The sequence below is a fragment of the Saccopteryx bilineata genome, chromosome 4 (genome assembly GCF_036850765.1).
Source record: "Saccopteryx bilineata isolate mSacBil1 chromosome 4, mSacBil1_pri_phased_curated, whole genome shotgun sequence".
Classification (NCBI taxonomy): Eukaryota; Metazoa; Chordata; class Mammalia; order Chiroptera; family Emballonuridae; genus Saccopteryx; species Saccopteryx bilineata.
The window spans coordinates 2,918,739-2,944,136 of NC_089493.1; the positions used below are offsets into that span (position 1 = coordinate 2,918,739).

The window sequence follows — 25,398 nt, forward strand, 5'->3', positions numbered from 1 at the left end:
AGTCTCTAACCAACTGATCTAGGCTTCAAAACGTTTTATGAAGTCACTGAGTGGTCTCACCAGTCCACACCCTCGTTTCCGCACTGGGTTGCCTCGAGCAGAGCAGTGCCCTTCCTGCATGCTCCCCACCTTTGTGCATGGCAGTGGTCTGTCCCCTGGAGCTGATGGGCTCTGTCTCTAGGCCAAGGTGAGCAGGCAGACTTGCTCTGTGTCTTCAGTGTTCATGTCGTGACGTTTCTATCAAGTTTTGAAAGACACTTGGCTAGTGGGTTGATGTCTTCTTCACAGCTGTCTGCAGGAGACGTAGCTTCCTGTGTCACATGATATAGAGTTGGAGAACAGGCCCAACATTGGTTATAGGTGAGGAAATGTGTCTAAGTAGAGAGGTTTTTTCTAAAGATTTTATTTATTGATTTTACAGAGGGGTGGGAGCGAGCAGTATCAACTCATAGTTGCTTCACTTTAGTTGTTCATTGATTGCTTGTCATATGTGCCTTGACCAGCACATACAGTTTCGAGCTGACAATGTCAGCATTCCAGGTTGACACTTGATCCACTGTACCACCACAGGCCAGTGGAGGGGTTCTTTTAAAGAAATGTTGGTGTGTGTTAAAAGAATTAGCTGGTAGGTAAATTTTCAATGGTCTTTCCTGGAAATTTTAGTGATAAGTTTTCCAAATAATTTTAAGGCTAGAGAATGTTTCTTTTTCTGGCTCTGCCACTAACTAGTTGTGTAATCTCGAGTAAGTGACTTCCTCAGCACAGAAATTGGCACAGCCAATACTGGTCAAGAACTCTGGTCTGGAGTGTAGATGCCCATACGCAGGCAGTGGCTTCAGAACTTTCTAACTAGCTACATTTGAGTAAGTTATTTTGCCTCTCTACTTTCCAACTTCCTGTTTCTGAATTGCTATTTTACATTGCTCACAAAAATTAGGGGATATTTCAAAATAAATATGAAGCAATAAAAAAAGAAGCACTTGATTTATTTTTTTATTAAACAAGAACATCAGAAAAGCAAACAAGTCAAAGAAAGTTCAATTATGCAAATAAGGTATAAAACCAACTTTTATTTCATTGGTGAAAGTGTACTATACAGAAGGCTGAAAGTACTGGAGTATCTGCACGTTCCCTGATCTCTCTCTCTTTTTTTTTTTTTAACAGAGTCAGAGAGAGGGATAGACAGGGACAGACAGACAGGAACAGAGAGATGAGAAGCATCAATCATTAGTTTTTCGTTGTGCGTTGCAACACCTTAATTGTTCATTGATTGCTTTCTCATACATGTCTTGACCGTGGGCCTTCAGCAGACCGAGTAACCTCTTGCTCGAGCCAGCGACCTTGGGCTCAAGCTGGTGAGCTTTTGCTCAAACCAGATGAGCCCACATTCAAGCTGGCGACCTTGGGGTCTCGAACCTGGGTCTTCCGCATCCCAGTCCGACGCTTTACCCACTGCACCACTGCCCAGTCAGGTTGATCTCATTTTTCTGAGCAGTGTAGTTACTTTATTGGGTACTGTTGTGACTTTAAATGGTATGCTTAAGTCTCTATTTCTCTGTACTGTTAACTTTAAATCATATCTCTGGATCTCCCCCCTGTAAGATGAAGGTATTACCCCTTCCCTTCAACTCTCTGCCAACCTACCTTCCAGCTCCTTCAGCTGTACTTCCGTATCGGCAAGGCTGCTGATGTGTGTGCACTGTTATCTAACTGTAGTGGAGCTTTAGCACTTTGTCTATAGGTCAGATATAAAGTTGAAACCATGTAATAAACCGTGTTTATTATTTTAGATTTTACAGTTAGTCACTGCAGAGCCAAGTGGTATATACTAGATTACATTTTCTTCTCTTTGGTTCCAGTGTCCTAACCCTTATGCCACTCAGAACTGTTGCTAATGTCAACATTACGGATTCTCTGTCCTTGCCCTCCAGTTTCTAAAAGTCATTCCTCAAATCCTCTTCTCCTGCCATCTGACATACTTGTCCACTCCAAATCTAGAGTTCTGTGGGGTTCTGCAGGGTATATCTGCTTCAGAAAGTCTTGAGATAAAAAGGCCCACGCCCTGTTGGTAGAACGTTTGATTCAGTTGGTCTGGAATGGGACCTGGAAAAGTCCCCAGAGGGCTGGGGACATGCCCTGCCATGTTTGGGAAGCCCAAGTCACATGCACACAGTACTGTAAGCATTTAAGTTTTTTTTTATTGATTTTAGCCAGAGAGGAAGGGGGAGAGAGAGAGACAGGAAAATTAATCCATTCCTGTATGTGCCCTGGCCCAGGATCGAAGCGAGCTATCTGGCCAAGGGTGCCATAAGCAGTTAGAATTTAGTTGTCCAATAGAATTTTTTGTTGGTGGATAGGGGCAGAAAGGGAGAGATGAGAAGCATCAACTCAAAGTTGCGGCACTTTTAGTTGTTCATTGATTGCTTCTCATATGTGCCTTGACCAGGCAGTTCAAGCCTATCTGTGACCTCTTACTCAAGCCAGCAACCTTGGGCTTCAAGCCAGCGATCTTGGGATCATGTTGATGATCCTGCACTCAAACTGGTGAGCTTATGCTTAAGCCTGCGACCTCAGGGTATTGAACCTGGGACCTCAGTGTCTCAAGTCGATGTTCTAGCCTCTGTGCCACCCCTGGTCAAGCTGCCCAACTGAATTTTTGAAGATCCTTTTGAGTTATAAGATCTCCTGTGACCTGAACTTCAGGGAAGGTGAAATAAATACACTGAGTAGGCTTTTTATTGAGGTGGGGCATGCACACGTGATAAAGGGAAGGGGCCCAGAAGAGAGGGTTCCAGGCGTGTAATACAGGGAGTGCTGAGGCTTGATGTGGTGGGCCTGGGGCCTTTTCATCCTGATGAAGTTGCTTCTTATTAACATGGGGATAGTGTTTACATTTCAAGGTCAACAAGACTTTTTAAAAAACATTTTATTGATTGATTTTAGAGGAAGGAGAGAGAGAAAGACAAAAAGAGAAAGGTATGAGGAAGAGCAGGATGCATCAACTCGTTGCTTCTTGTACGTGCCTTGACTAGGCAAGCCCGGGGTTTCGAACTGGGGACCTCAGAATTCCAGGTTGATGCTTTCTCTACTGTACTACCACAGGTCAGGCAAGATAAACAAAAATGAAACCTGAAACCAAAATTAAATATGTTTGTAGCCTGTTTGTGACTTGTAATTAGAGGAAGGTAGAGAGCTAGTCTAGAGATACAGCTTAGTGCTGGAAGCACTACATCAAAGATGCTGCTGCTGTATTTTATGGCATACGCACCTACCTGCCTTTTAAACCTAATAATACATTACCTTTGTAATGCACTTTATTGTCTACAAGGCACTTTTTGTGCACTTCACGTTAGTAAGATATTAAAAACATCCTTCTCCAAAAGTGTTTTTGTGCATACCCAGGCTATAGAGCAGGGGTCCCCAAACTACGGCCCGCGGGCCACATGCGGCCCCCTGAGGCCATTTATCCGGCCCCCGCCGCACTTCCAGAAAGGGCACCTCTTTCATTGGTGGTCAGTGAGAGGAGCATAGTTCCCATTGAAGTACTGGTCAGTTGGTGGATTTAAATTTACTTGTTCTTTATTTTAAATATTGTATTCCCGTTTTGTTTTTTTTTACTTTAAAATAAGATCTGTGCAGTGTGCATAGGGATTTGTTCATAGTTTTTTTTATAGTCTGGCCCTCCAATGGTCTGAGGGACAGTGAACTGGCCTCCTGTGTAAAAAGTTTGGGGACTCCTGCTATAGAGCCATGGTACACGGGACCTTGTATCTTGTGTGGGTGGATAGCAACCAGGAGTGGGCAACTGAGGGGGGCAGAGGTGTGCGTTGGAGAGAACAAACAAGGCGCTACATTGCTGTCATTCATGCCCATGAGCAGCTGCTGAGCCAAGAGGCTAGGGAAGTTCTGCTCTCTGAACATTTCAGGTCAACAAGTCTGAGAAATAAAGGCCCAGACCCCCCAGCAGAAGTTTTGGCCCGGAAAACGTTCCATATCAGTTTCCCTGCTGCATTTGGGAACCCCAGGCTATCTCCACACATTGTCATAAGCATTCAGAATTTATTTGCTCAACAGAAGATCTGATTTGACTTCAATCTATAATAGCAAATTGACTTACTCTTAGTGTATATGCCATTCCAGGCTTTCCAAGACCATCCCCAGTGTCATTAATTTAGTAGGAGCACTCGGGATTAGGCATCCTCATAGCTGTGACTTCCTGCAGTGTGAGGATACAGAGCAAGATCAGCAAAGGGAAAAGGCACTCGGTGGGGGGGGGTGTCTAGTGGAAACGAGGTGCAGGTTTCCCAGAGGCGTCTCCGGAGGGGGGGGGCACACAGGACACACTTAACCCCTCCTGTAATAGACTGAGACAACACGTGCGAAACGCTGTCACCAGAGCAGCTCATTGGAGGCCACTGCCCAATGGGAGCCGGCAGCCTCTGCCTGGAAAATACCAAAACTCCAGAGTCCCAGAACAAAAGCAGGCATTAACACAAATCATAGTATTTGCACAATCTGTTTAGGTGCAGTGAGCCACTCTTAATGGTTCTGGGAATGATGGGCACCCACCTAAATTTTAAATTCCACAGAGGGCAGGGGCAAGCAGGCCTCTCTGAGGACAGCAGTCTCAGGCTGGCTGTGTGGACTCTCCTGCCCAGCACCATCCCACTTGGTGTTCTGGAAGCACTTCCTCCTGTTTCCTCAGCCAGCCTGGCTACAATGGAGTCACTTTCTGCCTCAGTCCTGTACTGCATGTCTAGTAAGTTTGCCAAGTTGATGCTGCCTCCTGTTTTCTTCTAAGAGCTTAATAGTTGCAGCTTTTTAGGTATGTGGTCCATTTTGAGCTATTTTTTGTGTGTGTTGTGAGGTAGGGCCCCAGTTCATTCTTTTGCATGCGAATATCCGGATATCCTAGCACCATTCAGTGAAAAGACTGTTCTCTCTCTGTTGAATATTCTTGTTAGGTTTGTTCAAATAGTGACCATAAACCTGAGAGTTATTTCTGGAAGCATTTATTTATTTATTTATTTTTCTGAAGCTGGAAACGGGGAGAGACAGACTCCCGCATGCGCCTGACCGGGATCCACCCAGCACAACTCTCTGCCCACCAGGGGGCGATGCTCTGCCCCTCCGGGGCGTCGCTCTGCCGCGAACAGAGCCACTCTAGCACCTGGGGCAGAGGCCAAGGAGCCATCCCCAGTGCCCGGGCCATCTTTGCTCCAATGGAGCCTTGGCTGCGGGAGGGGAAGAGAGAGACAGAGAGGAAGGAGAGGGGGAGGGGTGGAGAAGCAAATGGGCGCTTCTCCTATGTGCCCTGGCCGGGAATCGAACCCGGGTTCCCCCCCATGCCAGGCCGACGCTCTACCACTGAGCCAACCGGCCAGGGCCTGGAAGCATTTATTATTAATATGATCACTCAGTCCCCTTGTTTTCCATATGGTACCCAGGACTCAGCTGTGCCAGATAGCATTTCAGTTGTCTAGAGAATACACTTCTAGACTTCCACCAGGAGCACAGAGCTGGGGATCGACCACGTCCCCAGTGTCTTTCCTTCAGGCTGTCTGTGTGAGGTGCCCTCTGCTTCCTTTCTCCCAGTCACGTGGCAGGGTCAAGTCCTAGTCTTTTGTGGCCTCCATGATGTAACTGGGATGTCTGTCTATTTCTATCTGGAGGTCTGTCTCAGAGCTACCAGCCAGGTTACTGTTACTTCTTCTCCACTCTCTTTCAAGGTACCTAACATTTCTGTCATCTTCACTCCTGTTATTCCTGTTTTGTGGTTTTATATTATTTGATATTGAAAATCCTTTTACTGTCATTTAATGGCATTTTATTACTTAATGAAATGAGGATTAAGTAATCCTTCATTTTGAGCAGAATTAGGTGTGAATTTCTTTTAATTTCTCCTGTTTGGCATTGTTGAATTTACTGATTCTGGGAATTGGCATCTGTCAACAAGTCTGGAAACTACATCTCCACAGGTGTTCTTCTACATTCTTTGTGTTTTCTTTTGGAACTCTGATGAAACAGGTTGATACTTTCATTTTATTCTCCTTGTCACTTCATTTCTCTTTCATATTTTTACTTTCTTTGTCTCTTTGTACTGTATTCTAGATCATTTAAGATACATCTTTTAGTTCATGAATTCTGTCTTCAGCTGTTTGTTTGGCTGTGTAGTACGTATAATGTGCTTTTAATAGTATTTATTATGAAAAGGCAGGACAGAGTCCGGGAGAAAATACTTGCAAATTCTATGCCTGATAAAGGACTTGTATCCAGAATATATAAATAACTCTAAAACTAAATAAGAAATAATGCAGTTTTAAGAGAAAGAGGCAAAAATTTGAATAGATGCTTCACCAAAGAAAATATATGAATGTCAAGTAAGCACATGGGAAGATGTTCAATATTTATTTTTAGGAAAGTACAAGCCTAAACCACAGTGAGGAACTGCGGTTACCTATTAGAATATCTGAATTAAAAAACTGGTCATAACAAGTGTTAGCAAGAATATGGAAAGCCTGGAACTCTGGTGCAATGCTGTTGGGAATGGTATAATCTGGAAGACAGCTTGGCAGTGTCTTTAAAAGTTGAACATAATAAATCTATTATATGACCCAGCAGTTCTGCTTCTAAGTATTTCCCTAAGAGAAAGGAAAGCAAGTATCCATATAGACTTGTATATGAATGTTCATAGCAGCTTGATTCATGGTAGCCAAAATCTAGAGAAAGCCCTGATGTCTGTCTATGCAGGTGAGTGGACAAACTGTGGTCTGTCCATACAGGGACATGTCACTGAGAGGTCAGAGGAGTAAACCACTGCCACATGCTGCCACATGGAGGAGTCTGAGTTTTTATGCTGAAAGCCGGGAGCTGGACAATAGTGCCTGCTGTAGGAGTCCATTTATATAGAATTCTAGAAAAGGGGAACCAATCTCTGGTAACAGGAGGTGGGTGAGTGGTGGCCTGGGGACCTGGGGGTAGGAAGGGGTGCAGGGAGCTGCAGGAAGAAGGGATTACAGAGGAGCTACAGGAAATCTGACAAGTGATGGCTTTGTTCATTTTCTTGTTTTTGGTGGTTCTCATGGTTATAAATTTGTCAGAATGTCAAAATTGTACACTTCGGATGTGTGCAGTTTATCATGTCAATTATACCTCAATAAAGTGGTTTGTAAATTCATTAAAATTTTCAATTCTAGAAGTTACAGTGGCTCTTTTCAGTTACTCTGCCAAGATTTTAAGCTTTTTTTATTTCTTTAAATACACTAACCTAGTTATTGTTTATTTATTTAGAAAAAAACCAATTTGTTGTTTTATTTATTTGTTCATTCATTGGTTTATTTTATTTTATTGTTTTAGATTTTATCGAGTTTTGGAGAGAGAGGGGAGAGAAAGAGTGGGGAGAAGCAGGAAATGGCTATTCATAGTAGTTGCTTCCTCTATGTGCCTTGACCAGGCAACCCAAGGATTTGTACTGGCAACCTCAGTGTTCCAGGTTGATGCTTTATCCACTGTGCCACCCCAGATCAGGCTCATTGGTTTATTCTGGTATGTGTCCTCACCTAGGATCAAACCCACAACCTTAGTGTGTTGGAATGGTGCTCTAACCAGCTGAGCTACCAGGCCAGGGCTACCATAGCTATTTTAATATTTTCATATGTTGCTTTTGCTAGCTTTTAGTCATGGTACTTTGATTGTGTGTGTGTTGCTTTGGGGCAATGAACTACTAATTTTCTTAGAACTTGACCTGTAAGCATTTTTTTTTTCTCAAGCCAGATGAGCCCGTGCTCAAGCTGGCGACCTCGGGGTCTCGAACCTGGGTCCTCTGCATCCCAGTCCAACACTCTATCCACTGCGCCACCGCCTGGTCAGGCACAGCATTTTTGAATCCTGGGTGGAGGTAGGATTTCCCAGGGGGTTTGCATGTGCTTTGGTCAGTAGCTATGTATGCACATAGGCTCACTCTGTGGTCCCCTTAGTGGGCCAGGAAGCTTGCATTAAGGCTGTGGTTACAGATTCTAGGGACGGTTGTTCACTCTTTACTCGGACTGTGATGGACCTGCCACCCCCTTCTGTCGGTGTGTGTGTGGATGTTTCTCGTTCAGGCTCTCTCTGAGGCTATAGCTTGTTGGAGTCCTGGATGTAAGTGGGCATTTCCTGTTGGACTCTCCACCCTGGGTTGGTCCTTGTCTTCTTTTTTTTTTTTTAAGATTTTTATTTATTGATTTTATAGTTAGGGGAATATGGGGGGGCACAGCAAGAAGTATCAACTCATAGTTGCCCCACCTCAGTTGTTCATTGATTGTTTATCGAAAGTGCCTTGAGCCTGCAAGCCCCAGGCCTCGAACCAGCAACCTCAGCATTCTAGGATGATGCCCTATCCACTGCACCACCAAAGGCCAGGCTCGTCTTTTCTTTCTTTTTTTTTTTTTTGTATTCTTCCAAAGTTGGAAACGGGGAGGCAGTCAGACAGACTCCTGCATGCGCCTGACCGGGATCCACCCGGCATGTCCACCAGGGGGCGATGCTCTGCCCATCTGGGGCGTTGCTCTGCTGCAACCAGAACCATTCCAGCACCCGAGGCAGAGTCCATAGAGCCATCCTCAGCACCTGGGCCAACCCTGCTCCAATGGAGCCTTCGCTGCGGGAGGGGAAGAGAGAGATAGAGAGGAAGGAGAGGGGGAGGGGTGGAGAAGCAGACGGGCGCCTCCCCTGTGTGCCCTGGCTGGGAATCGAACCCGGGACTCCTGCACACCAGGCCGACGCTCCACCACTGAGCCAACCGGCCAGGGCCTCGTCTTTTCTTTCTTAATGCCAGGCTTTAGCAGCTCTGGAAGGCAGATCTACAGGTGGGACAGACTGTCAGGGCACAAGCCACCTTGGTGTGCCCTCAGTGCCCAGAGCTTTCGCTCTCTTGCTATTTTTGGCCCCAGTGGCTTCCTTACTATTGTGTCAACTCAGTGAAGCTTTTAGAAATAGGTTTTTGGCCCTGGTCGGTTGGCTCAATGGTAGAGTGTTGACTTGGTGTGTGGATGTTGTGGGTTCAATTCCTGGTCAGGGCACACAAGTGAGGCACCCATCTGCTTCTCCACCCCTTCCTCTCTTGCTTCCCTTCCCTTCCCTTCCCTTCCCTTCCCTTCCCTTCCCTTCCCTTCCCTTCCCTTCCCTTTCCTTCCCTTTCCCTCCCCTCCCCTCCTCCTCCTGCAGCTATGGCTCAATTGGAGCAAGTTGGCCCCAGATGCTGAGGATGGCTCCATGGCCTCCACCTCAGGTTCTAAGAAGAGCTTGGTTGTTGAGCAACGAAGCAACACCCCAGATGGGCAGAGCATCACCCCTCATTGGGTTTGCTGGGTGGATCCCAGTCAGGGTGCGTGCTGGAGTCTGTCTCTGCCTCCTCTCCTCTCACTGAATAATAATAATAAAAAAAGAAATAGGTTTTTATGTTTCATCTTGCCTTTAATATGTTGATATCAAGGATGCTGTTCAGCGTGTATTGTAGGCTATACTGTTGGAAATAGAGCAGTTCCCATAGTGTTTGCTTGTAGCACTCAGGTGGCATGTAGTTGGTTTTCTCTTGCTGTTATTTGTTCTTTGAGAGCCCTATTTTCCCGCTGATCTTTCTAGCCCTCATCATTCCTAGCCACTTTTCTTGGGTATAGATGTGTATGTTGGAATGAACTGAATTGATGTGAGCGAACTTTAATCATAAGAGTAATTCATACTTATAGGATATCAGAACATTGTAGTATTATTACGGGGGAATGGTAAGTGGTATACGTTTTATATATCTAATGGACTCTTCGTCATCTATGAGACTTAGTAATTGTTTTCAGCTGTAGAATATAATGAGATGTTAGACTCCATTTTACTGATTATTTTATGTGATAAAAATAAACCTACATGGCCCAGGTAGCTCAGTTGGGTAGACTGTCATCTTGATACGCAAAGTTGTGGGTTTGATCCCCAGTCAGGGCACATACAAGAATCAACCAATGAGTGCATAAATAAGGGAACAGCAAATCAATGTTTCTCTCTCTCTCTCCCCCTCCGTTCCTCTCTCTCTAAAATCAATAAATTAACTCCCTGGCTGGATGGCTTGGTTAGTTGGAGCATTGTCCAGATGCACAGAGGTTGCCAGTTCAATCCCTGTCAGGCACTTATGGGAACAGGTTGATACCCCCCTCCCCACTCTTTTTCTCTCTCCCTCTCCCCCTTCCTCTCTCTAAGATCAATAAATAAAACTTTAAAATAAAATAAAATTTAAAAGAAAAATTAAAAAAAAAACCCACTCAGCCAGAAGCCAAGTGTCTGGTGACGACTGCTTGAAGACTATTCTCAAATTTTATAGAGAAAGGAAGGGTGTTTTTGGAAACAGGTGCGTGAACACCTGAATCACAGTGTACGATGACCAGTGTGCTGGAAGGGGAAGAGGCTCCAGCATGAGAGGGCGGGGCCTGAGCAACTTCCTGAGGTGGAGAGCAGGCCGAAGTAGGGCCTGAGACCCTGGGGCTGTGTTAAGAGACACGTTGGGAACAGTGGAGCCTGAGAAATGGGGGCTTGGGCAGAGGGGGCCCTGCTGAGGAGGAAGGGGAGCTGAGCACTGGAGGGAGGCAGGTCTTCACTGTGCTGAGCCTGGACCCAACCCTGTAGGGTTTGAGCAAGAGAAGGACAGGGTTAACAGATCTGTCTTAGGTGTGAGAATGAGAGTGGAGACAGGGAGCCTGTGTCGGGTTGTTGCTTGCTATATAGTAAAGCCACAGCTATGGACTTGAACCTCAGAGAGGTGTGCGTTCAGAGTGTTTGAAAATAAATGTTCAAGGTTATGGAGCAACAAGCTTGAAAGGCATCCCCTTATCTACAAACTACAGTTTAAAAAAACTATCACCTTAGATGATAGCATAAACAAGAGAAGTCATTCTTAGCTAACAGATACTTTCTTTAAAGAAATCTTAAAAGAAACATTTTATTTTATATGAAAAATGTTACTTACTATCCGAGAAAAGAAATTCCTTAAAAATCATCTCTCAAAATGGTTAGAGGCTTTAAAATAAGTATTTTAATTCATTTGTATCTGCTTGTATGAAATTGTTCCAAGAAAGTCAAAGGTGGAGCCAGGCTTTTGTAGACTTCCTCCGAAATAATAGAGCAATGGCTGGCATACCTCTTCAGCTGTCCTGCTTCGTCCAGGAAGCCCTCAGTGTTATTGGGCAGGACAGTATCAACTAGTTTATCTTGTCATTTCTCATAATTTTCCAAAAATCAGGATTTACTTTGATTCTCATTCTTCTCTTTATTGAATTTCTGTATTATTATATGCTAGAATAAAACTATCTTTAGCTTTTATATTTTTCAAGGGATGAAAAATTAATCCCTTCTGTTAGGTTGATCCATATGAAAATATCGATGTTTAACCATTTTTATCTTCATAAACAGCATTTTCAAATAATTCAGCCTAACAAATCAATAAATGTTTACCTTTTTGATACTGCAATAAATGGCCGTCGGCAGGATCAACAATACGTGCATGCTGCAGCCCAGTAAGAAAAACCTGGGGGGCAGAGCCCCCCGGCGATGGAAAAGCGTGCCCAGCTTGTGGCCATTGGCAGAGCGGATTCAGGTCTGGATTCTGCCCCCGACCCGCCCTGAGCTGCGGGGACTCAGCTGTCCCCTCTATGAAACCAGCTGTCTTCTCATGGGGCTTTGTGGGCATCCACTAAGGCAACTGTAACCCCAGGTAGATGGAAGTGTCTGACTTACTGTAGCAAGTGCTCATGAAGTGTTGCATCTCTAGCATTCAGAATCTGTTAAAAATACTGAGTTCTTTCCCAGCTCCGGAAGTGATGTCAGATGGTGAGTGACAGAACAATTGTATGAGAGATTCCTGAGGGGATCAGGACAAACTTCAGGAAGCAGATGGCATTGCCACTAGATCTACAGGATAGGTAGAGTTTAGAGTGGGGGAAGAGCTCTGTGGACAGAGGAAGAATGTGAGCAGAAATATAGAGGGGAGAAGTGTTGGTTCTGGAATGGAGAGGCAAGCCCAGATGTCAGAGATATCAGAGCCCTGAGCTACAGCCGATTGTGCCGGGGGTGGGGCGGGCTCCTGTCAGAGACGGTGTGAGAGCCCTGAACAGAGTAGGGATTTCTGGAGCAGGCCAAGGTTGGAAGGAAAGGGAGGAGTTTGGTTTTAGACATGTGGAGGTTGAAGCCCTGCAGGCAGGGCTTCCAAATAAGACTGTGAACTTGGCCATGGGAACTGGATCTCGAGCTCCTTCAGAGAGCCACCAGAGTGACTCGGCTCACAGGTGGGAGTAGGCGAGGTGTGTTCTCCACAGCCTGGCTGACATTTGACTCAACCCCGTGAGAACTCTGAAGCTGGCACAGCCCTGCCAAGCTGCTCTGGAATCTTTCACCCACGGAACTCGTGAGCCAGGACGAGTGTTGACTGTTGTTCTAAGCGACCGGCTTTAGGCGTGCTCTGTTTACTCAACCACAAAGCTGGCTTGTGAGATAAAGGTGGGCTGGTGGTTCCCAAATCATTTTCACAATTATAAAATATTTGAAGTAAACAATGAAGACATGCCAGTATAAGTAATAAACAGCACATAGATATGGCTGGGAAATAACAGTCATGTGATGAACATTTGTTGTATTTTGCTAAAGGAGAAAAAGAAGGCTTCACAGTATGTATAGTTGGAGAGATGCAATGACTCATTCTTTGGGATGACTTGAAATGTGACTTTACTTTTGCATCATTTATCAATTTTCAACTTTTAAGGAGATTGCACTCAAAGTTATAGGACAGGAATGCTTCTTGAGGGTAACAAAAGCTAAACAGGGCCCTGGCCGGTGGGCTCAGTGGTAGAGCGTCGGCCTGGCGTGCAGAAGTCCCGGGTTCGATTCCTGGCCAGGGCACACAGGAGAAGTACCCATCTGCTTCTCCACCCCTCCCCCTCTCCTTCCTCTCTGTCTCTCTCTTCCCCTCCCGCAGCCGAGGCTCCATTGGAGCAAGGATGGCCTGGGCGCTGGGGATGGCTCCTTGGCCTCTGCCCCAGGCGCTAGAGTGGCTCTGGTCGCAACAGAGCGACGCCCCGGAGGGGCAGAGCATCGCCCCCTGGTGGGCAGAGTGTTGCCCCCTGGTGGGCGTGCCGGGTGGATCCCGGTTGGGTGCATGCGGGAGTCTGTCTGACTGTCTCTCCCCGTTTCTAGCTTCAGAAAAATACAAAAAAAAAAAAAAAAAAGCTAAACAGGAGAGCACTTGAAAACAGGCAGAGGTAGTGTGCATGTGCAGTGGACCAGAGAGTCATAAAAGACATCCCTTCTGCCTGACAGGGCGGTGGCGCAGTGGATAGAGTGTCAAACTGGGATGCAGAGGACCCAAGTTCAAGACCCTGAGGTCGCCAGTTTAAACGCGGGCTCATCTGGTTTGAGCCAAAGCTCACCAGCTTGGACCCAAGGTTGCTGTCTTGAGCAAGGAGTTACTCGGTCTGCTGAGGGCCCAAGTCAGGGCACATATGAGAAAGCAATCAATGAACAACTAAGGTGTCGCAACGAAAAACTGATAATTGATGCTTCTCATCTCTCTTTGTTCCTGCCTGTCTGTCCCTCTCTCTTACTCTCTCTGTCTCTGTAAAAAAAAAAAAAAAGCCTGACCTGTGGTGCCGCAGTGGATAAAGCGTCGACCTGGAAACGCTGAGGTCACCGGTTCAAAACCTGGGCTTGCCTGGTCAAGGCACATATGGGAGTTGATGCTTCCTGCTCCTCCCCCTCTTCTCTCTCTCTCACTCTCTCTCCTCTCTAAAAAAAAATAATAATAATAATAATAAAATAAATAAATAAATAAAGTGCTTAGTTTAATGCCTGGCACACAGAAAATATTTTATAAAGCGTCGACCTGGAAACGCTGAGGTCGCCGGTTCGAAACCCTGGGCTTGCCTGGTCAAGGCACATATGGGAGTTAATGCTTCCAGCTCCTCCCCCCTGTCTCTCTCTCCTCTCTCTCTCTGTCTCTCTCTCTCTCTCTCTCTCTCTCTGTCTCTCTCTCCCTCTCTCCTCTCTAAAATGAATAAATAAAATTTAAAAAAAAAAAGACATCCCTTCTTCCTCATCATTGGGTGTCTGAACTCAGAAGCTCACCATGTGTACTCATTCAAGTAAGACGTGCAAGTCAGCTGTGCCATATCCTGTTCTCTGAGGAGCACTTGTGTTGTGTGAATTGATGACTGTTTATTTGCCTGAAACTGTAGTGTCATAATATCACTTCTTATAATGCATTATTTAGTGTGTTTCTGGATGAGTCATTATACCAAAAAAAAAATGTCTGGAAGATGGCATAATTTTTCAAGAACCACGGTAGTGAAGAGTCCTTACTGCACAGATACTGTGCAAAGTGGTGGATCTGTTTTTGTTTTCACAGATGAATTTGCAGTCTTTGTTAGTTTTTGGCATGTACTGGAAAAACACATGTGATGCACATTGGCAGGGTGTTTCCGTAGCACATTAGATGGGATGTAAAACTAAGTCTTCTTAGTAATATTTGGAAAGACTAAAAATCTACAAAAATATATCACTAGTGGCTTAGAATGGGAGACATGTATATTGCATAATTGTCTAAAATGGTTTGTTTTGAGAAACTTTATTATATGTTTTTAATAACTTAAATGCTGTAACACCAGTTTCTAAATTATATTTATGTCATTCATTACCCAAGGAGACAAAAATACATTCGATTAAAGCAGGGGTCGGGAACCTATGGCTCGCGAGCCAGATGTGGCTCTTTTGATGGCTGCATCTGGCTCGCAGACAAATCTTTTTTTTTTTTTTTTTCCCCATTTTTCTGAAGCTGGAAACAGGGAGAGACAGTCAGACAGACTCCCGCATGCGCCCGACCGGGATCCACCCGGCACGCCCACCAGGGGCGACGCTCTGCCCACCAGGGGGCGATGCTCTGCCCATCCTGGGCGTCGCCATATTGCGACCAGAGCCACTCTAGCGCCTGAGGCAGAGGCCACAGAGCCATCCCCAGCGCCCGGGCCATCTTTGCTCCAATGGAGCCTTGGCTGCGGGAGGGGAAGAGAGAGACAGAGAGGAAAGCGCGGCGGAGGGGTGGAGAAGCAAATGGGCGCTTCTCCTGTGTGCCCTGGCTGGGAACAGACAAATCTTTAATAAAAATAATAATGTTAAAAATATAAAACATTCTCATGTATTACAATCCATTCATTTCCTACCGTTCATGTTCATGGTTGCGGGTGGCAGGAGCCAATCACAGCTGTCCTCCAGGACACCACCAAATTTTTATTGGATAATGCATAATGTACACGGGTCGTTGTATGGCTCTCACAGAATTACACTTTAAAATATGTGATGTTCATGGCTCTCTCAGCCAAAAAGGTTCCCGACCCCTGTATTAAAGCCACATCATCAGCCTGACCAGGCAGTGGCACAGTGGTTAGAGCGTTGGACGAAGACACAGAGGACCCAGGTTCAAAACCCTGAGGTCGCCAGCTTGAACATGGGCTCACCAGCAATCAACAAACAAATAAGATGTCAAAGAATTGATGCTTCTCATATCTCTCCCTATCTCTGTTCCTGTCCATCTCTCTGTCTTTGTCTCACACACACACACACATACACATACACACAAATCCGTCATCAACTAGCTTGTGATCTAAAGCTTTCAACTGTAATTATCAAGTGAGTTGGAGTTGTTTCTTAATATTTATAAAAATCTTGTTCTTATCACATGTTTTTTGGTTATTTATTTTTTAAATTGATTTTAAATTTATTTTTTAAATTGATTTAGCACAGGAGAGAGGAAGTGAAGGAGAGAGAGATCGATTTGTTGTTCCACTTAGTCGTGCACTCATTGGTTGATTCTTATATGTGCCCTGACCAGGGAGCAAACGCACAATCTGGTGTGTCAGGACAATATTCTAACCAACGGAACTAACCGGCCAGGTCCTAACCTGTTTTTTTCAAACATACTTTAATAGTTTGATGACTTGTGACTGATACACATACACATAATTAGTTCAAATGAGACATTAACCTGGGAAGTAAGCTGCCTTTTCATATCTAACTTTTGGCAAATTGTGAGCTTAGCTTATTTATTGAAAATCTAATCATAATACATTTTGGATTGAGAGCTTTATTATGGACATTTTTATGCTACTTTTATTACCGATCAAAATAACACATGGAATCTTTTCTTTGCCAAGAGGTAAACACTTTATTTAAAACATGAATAAGCCTGACCAGGCGGTGGCGCAGTGGATAGAGCGTTAAACTGGGATGCAGAGGACCCAGGTTCGAGAACCCGAGGTCGCCAGCTTAAGCGCGGGCTCATCTGGTTTGAGCAAAAGCTCACCAGCTTAGACCCAAGGTCGCTGGCTCCAGCAAGGGGTTACTTGGTCTGCTGAAGGCCTGTGGTCAAGGCACGTATGAGAAAGCAATCAATGAACAACTAAGGTGTTGCAACGCGCAATGAAAAACTAATGATTGATGCTTCTCATCTCTCTCCGTTCCTGTCTGTCTGTCCCTGTCTATCCCTCTCTCTGACTCACTCTGTCTCTGTAAAAAATAAATAAATAAAAATTAAAAAAAAAAACATGAATAATTAAAATGTGAACAAGTGTCAACAAGGGCCTGGAGAAGCTAGGACTTCACGTTGCTCGTGGGAGTATAAGACGGCCCTCGTTTCGGTAAACAGTCTGGCAGTTTCTGTGCACTGTTCCCACCAGTTTCACTTCTTAAAATTGATCATCTAAGAAAATCAGACAGCCCTGGCCGCTGGTTGGCTCAGCGGTAGAGCGTCGGCCTGGCGTGCGGGGGACCTGGGTTCAATTCCTGGCCAGGGCACATAGGAGAAGCGCCCATTTGCTTCTCCACCACCCCCCCTTCCTCTCTGTCTCTCTCTTCCCCTCCCGCAGCAAGGCTTCATTGGAGCAAAGATGGCCCAGGCGCTGGGGATGGCTCCTTGGCCTCTGCCCCAGGCACTAGAGTGGCTCTGGTCGCAACAGAGCGACGCCCCAGAGGGGCAGAGCGTCGCCCCCTGGTGGGCAGAGCATCGCCCCTGGTGGGTGTGCCGGGTGGATCCCGGTCGGGCGCATGCGGGAGTCTGTCTGACTGTCTCTCCCCGTTTCCAGCTTCAGGAAAAAAAAAAAAAAAAAAAAAAAAAGAAAATCAGACATTTTGTCCATAAATCCTGGTACATGAATGTTCAAGGTGCTTTATTCCTCAGAGCCAAAAAGTAAGGAAAATCCACGTCCTTCAGAAGACATGGATAAACAAACTGTGGTCTATCCGTACTCCTGCGTACTGCTCAGCAGTGGGAAGGAAGGAACCACTGGTGCATGGAACAGCCTGGATGAATCTCTAAAACACGAACGGTGCTGTGTGAAAGAAGCCAGACGTGAGGAAGTACCAACTGTAGGGTCCCACTGACATGAAATTCCAGAGCAAATAGAGCTGGGCCATCCTGGCACAGCACTCCCCCCCCCACCCCCCTACAGAGGAGTGGTTGAGGGAGGAGGAGCCCAGTAGGGCACTTTCTGGGGTGATGGAAATGTTCAATGTCTCAGCTAGGGTGGTGGCCACACTGTGAGTTTGAAAAGATGCTACCCATGTTGGAGTGTGATCTGGGGATGATAGAAGGATCTGGGAGTATTTTGAGTCGCTTGTAAATCAATTCAGCAGACCTTGATCATTGACTGAAGGCTGTGGCCAGGCACTAGGCAGGTGCTGTGGGTGTCGAATGCGCTAGGACCTGCACAGAACCTGGAAGTCTCTCATTAGCTAGTGTCCCTGGTATAAGTTTTTTCACAGGTTAGTATTTTGTATGTAAAAGTGTTGTAAGAGGGAATAAAGTCTCTCAGTGTTGCCTGACCAGGCGGTGGCGCAGTGGCGCAGTGGATAGAGCACCGGACTGGGATACAGAGGACCCGGGTTCCAGACCCCGAGGTCGCCTGCTTGAGTTCAGGCTCATCTGATTTGAGGAAAGGCTCACCGGCTTGAACCCAAGGTCTCTGGCTCCAGCAAGGGGCAAGGGGTAACTCGGTCTGCTGAAGGCCCACGGTCAAGGCACATATGAGAAAGCAATCAATGAACAACTAAGGTGTTGCAACACGCAATGAAGGACTGGTGATTGATGCTTCTCATCTCTCTCCATTCCTGCCTGTCTATCCCTCTCTCTGACTCACTCTGTCCCTGTAAAAATAAAAAAAAAATAAAAAAAAAAAAATAATAAAAAAAAGTCTCTCAGTGTTTTTGCAAGCAGATTTGTAGAAATTTGGAGAAATAAGGGGATGATATGACCAGATAGGTGATGGTGTGGTGGGGAGACTTCCGTTTTCTCTGCTCTTGGGGGCTGGGGGTGGAGAGTCAGTTAGACCTGGAGTTGGGTGGGCTCTGTGTGTCATGGAGAATGGGTGCTATCAGGGTTAGGCTGGAGAGCATCAGTACTCTCCCTGGGATCCAGAGTTCTAGAATGTTGACCTGAAAGGGGACCCTGAGCCCTGTAGGAAGGAAAGTGGACCTGGCGGAGAGCTGGCATTCACAGAAGCCTGCTGGCTATCACTGAGAGGGCTTTTCTGCTAATTTACTGGTCCTACAAGGGGCTTGTCCTCTCTGTGACTTGAACTTGAGCTCATCAGGTAACTCTCCTAAAATGAGGGACCTCAGTGTGCCCAAGGAAACAGGATTGATTTCTTATTAGATGCAATGAGAATAAGCAAGGAATGAGGTCATAGGTTTGTTTGAATAAATCCGGTTCATGTGGAGAAGTTAGAATTGTTGCTATGGGGGTTAGTTCCCATGAAGAGCGTGCATAAAGATAGGCCCATCATAAAAGGGTCTAATTTGCATCAAAGGTTTTTATTAAACTCTGAAAAGGTGCTTCTTTTTGCTAAATATTCTCATTGAACAATTAAGGGAATGTGTACCGAAATATAAGATGTTGCATATTATTCAACTCACTGGTTTATGATGGCTTGTGTATTTATAACCCACTTAAAATACAATCAAATTACACAAGTGTTTACTTTGAAATAACTCATTGAACTGTACACTATGATTTTTATAGTTTTCTGCATGTCAGCTCTACTTCCAATAAAATTTTATTAAATATGTAAGCTATAATATCTGAGTTGCTTATGACAACATATTATATCTTAGTTTTCTAGTTAGAAATATACAGGCAACACAACACATACAAAGAGCTCTATCGTGTTCGCAGATATAAGTATCAGAATAGTTAAATTTCTCTCCTGCCTTTTATTTTTTTAGTCTTACAGAGAGGAAAGAGAGTGACGGAGAGCAAGAAGTATCAACTCAGTTGCTTTACTGTTGTTGTTCATTGATTGATTGTCATATGTGCCTTGAACGGGCAGGCCCAGGATTTCAAACCTGTGACCTCAGTGTTCCAGGTCAATGATCTATCTACTGTACCACCACAGGCCAGACTCTCCTGTCCTCTTTACATTGTTATTCTAAGTCATTGGAGGAGACCAAAGAAATAGTTTGTTTCTTTAAGTAGTAAAATTAAGAAATTAATGTAAATTGAAAGATTTGTTAAATGGAGATTGTTTTTCTCTTATCAAAAATATGTTTAAGGAGTAAAATTTCTGAAGATTTCAAAAAATAACCTTTTATTGTGATTTGAATGTCTCAATAGGTGGAAATTAGAAACATTATTAGTGTTAAAACAAATTTTGAGAACCTTGATGACTCTACCAGACTGTTTTTGGTAGAAGAGACAAGTTTTTTTCAAATGGAAGTTTCTGTAACTTAGCTATTTACAGTGTCTAGTTTTGAAAAGGGACTTGGTCCATACTGCTTGCTCAGGATCTTAGATAAATAGAATGGGGGTTCCGGTTAAGAATTGAACAACTCGCCTGACCTGTGGTGGCGCAGTGGATAAAGCGTTGACCTGGAAATGCTGAGGTCGCCGGTTCGAAACCCTGGGCTTGCCTGGTCAAGACACATATGGGAGTTGATGCTTCCAGCTCCTCCCCCCTTCTCTCTCTCTGTCTCTCTCCTCTCTAAAAATGAATAAATAAAATAAAAAAATTAAAAAAAGCTTTAAAAAAAAAAGAATTGAACAACTCCTGATTCCATTTTCCAAGAGCAAAGAATGTGCTTGAGCACTGCAGGGTTTGGGAGAGACGGGAGGCAGAGGAGCAGGACAGAACCTCCGTGAGAGGATGAGGGCATGGGGTGGGAGGAGGTAAGAGCACACATGGCCCAGAGGTAGAAAGTGGAGGTCTCAGGAGGACGGTGCTCCTGCATGGTCAGCAGCACGGGAGGGATTGGAGGAATGCAGGCCTGGCTAGAATCAGAGTCTAGTCTGCTCCTTTGCATCAGCCTCGGGCCCTTGGGCCCGTCCCTTCTCCTTCCCGTGGTGCAGGTCTGCTAGGAAGACTGTGATCGTGCATAAACACGTCAGGCCCTGGAACACATGCCTGCAGGGCATGTTTAGTAAAGACTGGACTCCCTGTGGTGGTCCAGAGCAAGGGCTCTCTCTGCCCATGTAAGCAGCTGACTTTGGCAGATTATCTGAACTTCTCTGTGCCTGTTTTCTCAACTGCAGAATGGGGAAGTAACAGTACCCACTGATAGTGTTGTTATGAGGCTTCAATGTAAAGTGTGTAGTTCAGCCTGACCAGGTGGTGGCACAGTGGATGGAGCGTCGGACTGGGATGCGGAAGGACCCAGGTTCGAGACCCTGAGGTCACCAGCTTGAGCGCGGGCTCATCTGGCTTGAGCAAAGAGCTCACCAGCTTGGACCCAAGGTCGCTGGCTCCAGCAGGGGGTTACTCGGTCTGCTGAAGGCCCACAGTCAAGGCACATGTGAGAAAGCAATCAATGAACAACTAAGAAGTCGCAACACGCAACAAGAAACTGATGATTGATGCTTCTCATCTCTCTCTCTGTTCCTGTCTGTCTGTCCCTGTCTATCTCTGCCTCTGTAAAAAAAAAAAAAAAAAAAAAAAAAAAAAGTGTGTAGTTCAGTACAAAGCACTAGATAAGCACAATAAAATGCCCGATTATATTGATATTATCATTAGCAGAGAATGAGGGCATACTTTCAAATCTGTTTGTTAGCACGCTTCTAGGCTTTACCTTCTGTCTCCATTTCCTGTATAAAATTCTGTCAATATTGGGTCAGTCCTTGGTGTAGGCCATATATATGTGTTTTACTGAGGTATTTGTATGTTATAATATTTTACATAGTTTTTTGAGACAAGGTGATAGTGAGATAACATTCGTCCTTACATTTATATATCCTTAAGCATTTGACATGCCCATTTACTCAATGCAGGGGTTAGAGTGTCAACCCAGGATGCTGAGGTTGCCAGTTCAAAGCCCAAAGTTGCCAGCTTGAGCACAAGATTGCTGACTTGGCCTGAGCCAGAGGTCACTGGTCTAATCCCCAGTCAGGGCAGATACAAGAAGCAATCAGTATACCACTAAGTGGAGCAACAAGTTGATACTCTTTCCTCACTCCCTCCCTCTCTCTTTAAAAAAAAAAACAAGGCCCTGGCCGGTTGGCTCAGCAGTAGAGCGTCGGCCTAGCGTGCGGAGGACCTGGGTTCGATTCCCGGCCAGGGCACACAGGAGAAGCGCCCATTTGCTTCTCCACCCCTCCGCCGCGCTTTCCTCTCTGTCTCTCTCATCCCCTCCCGCAGCCAAGGCTCCATAGGAGCAAAGATGGCCCGGGCGCTGGGGATGGCTCTGTGGCCTCTGCCCCAGGCGCTAGAGTGGCTCTGGTTGCAACATGGCGACGCCCAGGATGGGCAGAGCATCGCCCCCTGGTGGGCAGAGCTTCGCCCCTGGTGGGCGTGCCGGGTGGATCCCGGTCGGGCGCATGCGGGAGTCTGTCTGACTGTCTCTCCCTATTTCCAGCTTCAGAAAAATGAAAAGAAAAAAAAAAAAAAAAACAAACCAAAACCTAAAAAGGCAGTGCAAAAAAGAGGAATGTCACTTCAATACACGTATGGAAAGGTTTGCTTAAAGTTGGACCTCTTATTAAATATAGTATCTGGTAGGTTAGAAAAACTGTTACTTATATTTAATAAAAGTACTCAACAATGAGGAAAGTTCTTATGAGAAAACAGACTAATTTGTACTCTCCTGAGTTCCAGGGAGCCTATTTAAAACCTCAATATGTGTGCGTTTCCACACCAGAGAAGTTGGTTATGCAGACACGCCTCAGCCTGAGTGTTTCCTCTTCTCTGCAGGTTGGGCATCCACGTGTGGAACTGACCCTCTCAGAGCTTCAGGATATGGCAGCGAGGCAGCAACAGCAAATTGAAAATCAGCAGCAGATGTTGGTTGCCAAGGTAAGTTGATAAAAGCAGAGGTCGGGCAGTGCTCAAAAAGTGTACTGTTCAGTTGTCTCTTTAGATTGGGGTAGTACATACCTGGGCAGCAGTTGTCCGTAGCACCAGGTCACAGAAGTCTTCAACACCTTGTCTCTCATCTCCAAAAGCATTAACTACATGCCGTAGCTTCCTGAAGTGGGAAGATGTCAGTCAGAGTGGGGGCATCTGACCCTTGACCTGCACATACAGGCACAACAGGAAGTGGTTGACCTTACCCCATTGGAGATAAATTTTAAAAAGAAAGAACGCTTTCTGTTGTCATCTCCTTTTTCCTCTGGTGTGTTCTCGGCAGACATAGTTGGCATACGTGTTCTACAGGAAGTCAGCAATCTGTGAGGATAATGCCGGTCATGGGCCCCAAAGATAGTGACGCTTGGTCCTCAGGGCTTCCCTGTGTGCCACTCTGCAGGGAACTAGTTTGGTCTGTTATGGTGACATAGTTGGCGCTTGTTATGTCTACACAAGTTCTCCATTTGTTGCTAAAACTAACAGGAGGAGTTAAAATTTTTCTAAATAATGATTTAGTTATAGATTTAAAATTGAGACCTGTCATCCATGCGTTCCGTAAATTATTCATATTGTAATGATCGTAAATGTTCGGAAGCTGCTGTGAAGACATGTCAACATCACTACCTGGGTTCTTATTGCTTTCTCTGTAAGATTTTCTTCTGTTTAATGTACTTTTTTGCTTTTCAGTTACAGTTGACCTTAGAATATTATATTAGTTTCTGATGTGCAGCATAGTGGTTAGACATTTCCATGACCCACAAAGTCATCCCCCTAAAAACTGTAGTACCCACCTGGCATCAGAGTTACTACAGTATTTGTTGACTGTATTCCTGTGCTATACTTTACATCAGTGTTTTTCAACCACCGTTCTATGGATCAGTGTACCAGAGATTTTGTGCCAGTCAGTGAAATTGTTAACCAGTCTGGTGTTTTATGAAGATTATAGACCCAGTGATCTTAGTCGAATTCACTTATGCAAAGAGTGATTTTCTGCCTTAGCGGTCCCCAGAATAATTCTCCTATTTTAACTGAATCTCAAATGTAAAAAGTTTGAAAACTGCTGCTTTATATTCCTGTGACTATTTTACAACTACCAATATGTACTTTTTAACCCCTTCACCTTTTTCACCCTGCGCTCTCACACCTTCCCTCCAACACCCTTCCCATCTGGTGGCCTTCATCTGTTCTTTGTGTCTGAGTCTGTTTGTCAAGTTTATTCATTTATTATTTTTTAGGTTCTATATATAAGTGAAGTCTGTAGATTTATTTTTGACAGAGGCAGAGAGTCAGAGAGAGGGACAGATAGGGACAGACAGACAGGAAGGGAGAGAGATGAGAAGCATCAGTTCTTCATTGTGGCATCTTACTTGTTCATTGATTGCTTTCTCATATGTGCCTTGACCGTGGGCCTTCAGCAGATCAACTGATCCCTTGCTTGAGTCAGAGACCTTGGGCTCAAGCCAGTGATCATGAGGTCATGTCTATGATCCCATGCTCAGGCCAATGATAACCCACGCTCAAGCCGGATGAGCCAGCGACCTTGGGGTTTCGAACCTGGGTCCTCCATGTCCCAGTCTGACACTATCCACAGTGCTACCACCTGGTCAGGATGAAATCTGTAGATTTTCTTAACCAAATGTCCAGTTCCAACTTTTTTCATTTATTGAATGACCATGTCATTGTACTCTCCACTTTTATGTAAATAATAGGTTTAGTTGAAATTGCTTTTAAAAGTTGTCTTACAAAGTTTATTGGATTTATAAGAATAAAAAAAACACTTAAAAGTTAAATCAGAAAGTATTTTATCCCATTAATGACATTTCTAAGATGAAATGTATATAGTATTATGTAATGTGTGTGTGTGTGTGTGTGTGTGTACAGTTAGTGAGAGGGAGAGAGAGGAAGGAGAGAGGGAGACAGGGAGAAAGATGTGAAGCATCAACTCATAGTTGTGATGCTTTAGTTGTCCACTGATTGCTTCTCATATGTCCCTTGACTAGGGGTCTCCAGCTGAGTCAGTGACCCCTTGCTAAAGCCAGGCACCATGGGATGTCGAACCTGGGACCTCAGCATCCCAGGGCGACATGATATTTTTTTTTTAGAAGATTTTTTTTTAATTTATTCATTTTAGAGAGGAGAGGGAGAGACAGAGAGAGAGAGAGGAGAGACAGAGAGAGAGAAGGGGGGAGGAGCTGGAAGCATCAACTCCCATATGTGTCTTGACCAGGCAAGCCCAGGGTTTTGAACCGGCGACCTCAGCATTTCCAGGTCAACGCTTTATCCACTGCGCCACCACGGGTCAGGCACAGGTTGACATGATATTTTCTTTTTTTTTTTTTTCTTTTTTTTAAAATTTTATTTCATTTTTTTAAATTTAATTGGTTTTTTTTTTAGTTTATTCATTTTTAGAGAGAAGAGAGAGAGGAGAGAGAGAGACAGGGGGGAGGAGCTAGAAGCATCAACTCCCATATGTGCCTTGACCAGGCAAGCCCAGGGTTTCGAACCGGCGACCTCAGCATTTCCAGGTCGACGCTTTATCCACTGCGCCACCACAGGTCCATGATATTTTCTAATTCTGTTTATTTCCATTTCAAATATTGATCCAAGAGTATTACTGTTAAGAAAAATCTTTGCCTGACCAGGTGGTGGCACAGTGGATAGAGCGTTGGACTGGGATGCAGAGGACCCAGGTTCAAAACCCCAAGGTTACTGGCTTGAGCGCGGACTCACCAGCTTGAGTGTGGGGTCACTGGCTTGAGCCCAAAGTTGCTGGCTTGAGCCCAAGGTCGCTGGCTTGAGCAAGGGGTCACTCGCTGTGCTGTAGTTCCCCCCCCCCCCCCGTCAAGGTATATATAAGAAAGCAATCAGGCCCTGGCCGGTTTGCTCAGTGGTAGAGTGTCGGCCTGGCGTGCAGAAGTCCCGGGTTCGATTCCCGGCCAGGGCACACAGGAGAAGCATCCATCTGCTTCTCCACCCCTCCCCCTCTCCTTTCTCTCTGTCTCTCTCTTCCCCT

The 25,398-nt window shown here is 45.2% G+C and overlaps 1 protein-coding gene across 4 annotated transcripts in view; it reads left to right on the forward strand.

Moving 5' to 3' along the window:
• Nucleotides 1-25,398, forward strand: part of PPP1R13B (protein phosphatase 1 regulatory subunit 13B) — a 97,412-nt gene that overhangs the window by 53,623 nt on the left and 18,391 nt on the right. For all 4 annotated transcript variants that reach the window (XM_066276423.1, XM_066276425.1, XM_066276424.1 and 1 more), the window contains exon 5: nucleotides 22,233-22,334. In XM_066276423.1, coding sequence (XP_066132520.1) covers nucleotides 22,233-22,334 — 102 coding nt within the window. The remainder of the gene's footprint in view (nucleotides 1-22,232; nucleotides 22,335-25,398) is intronic.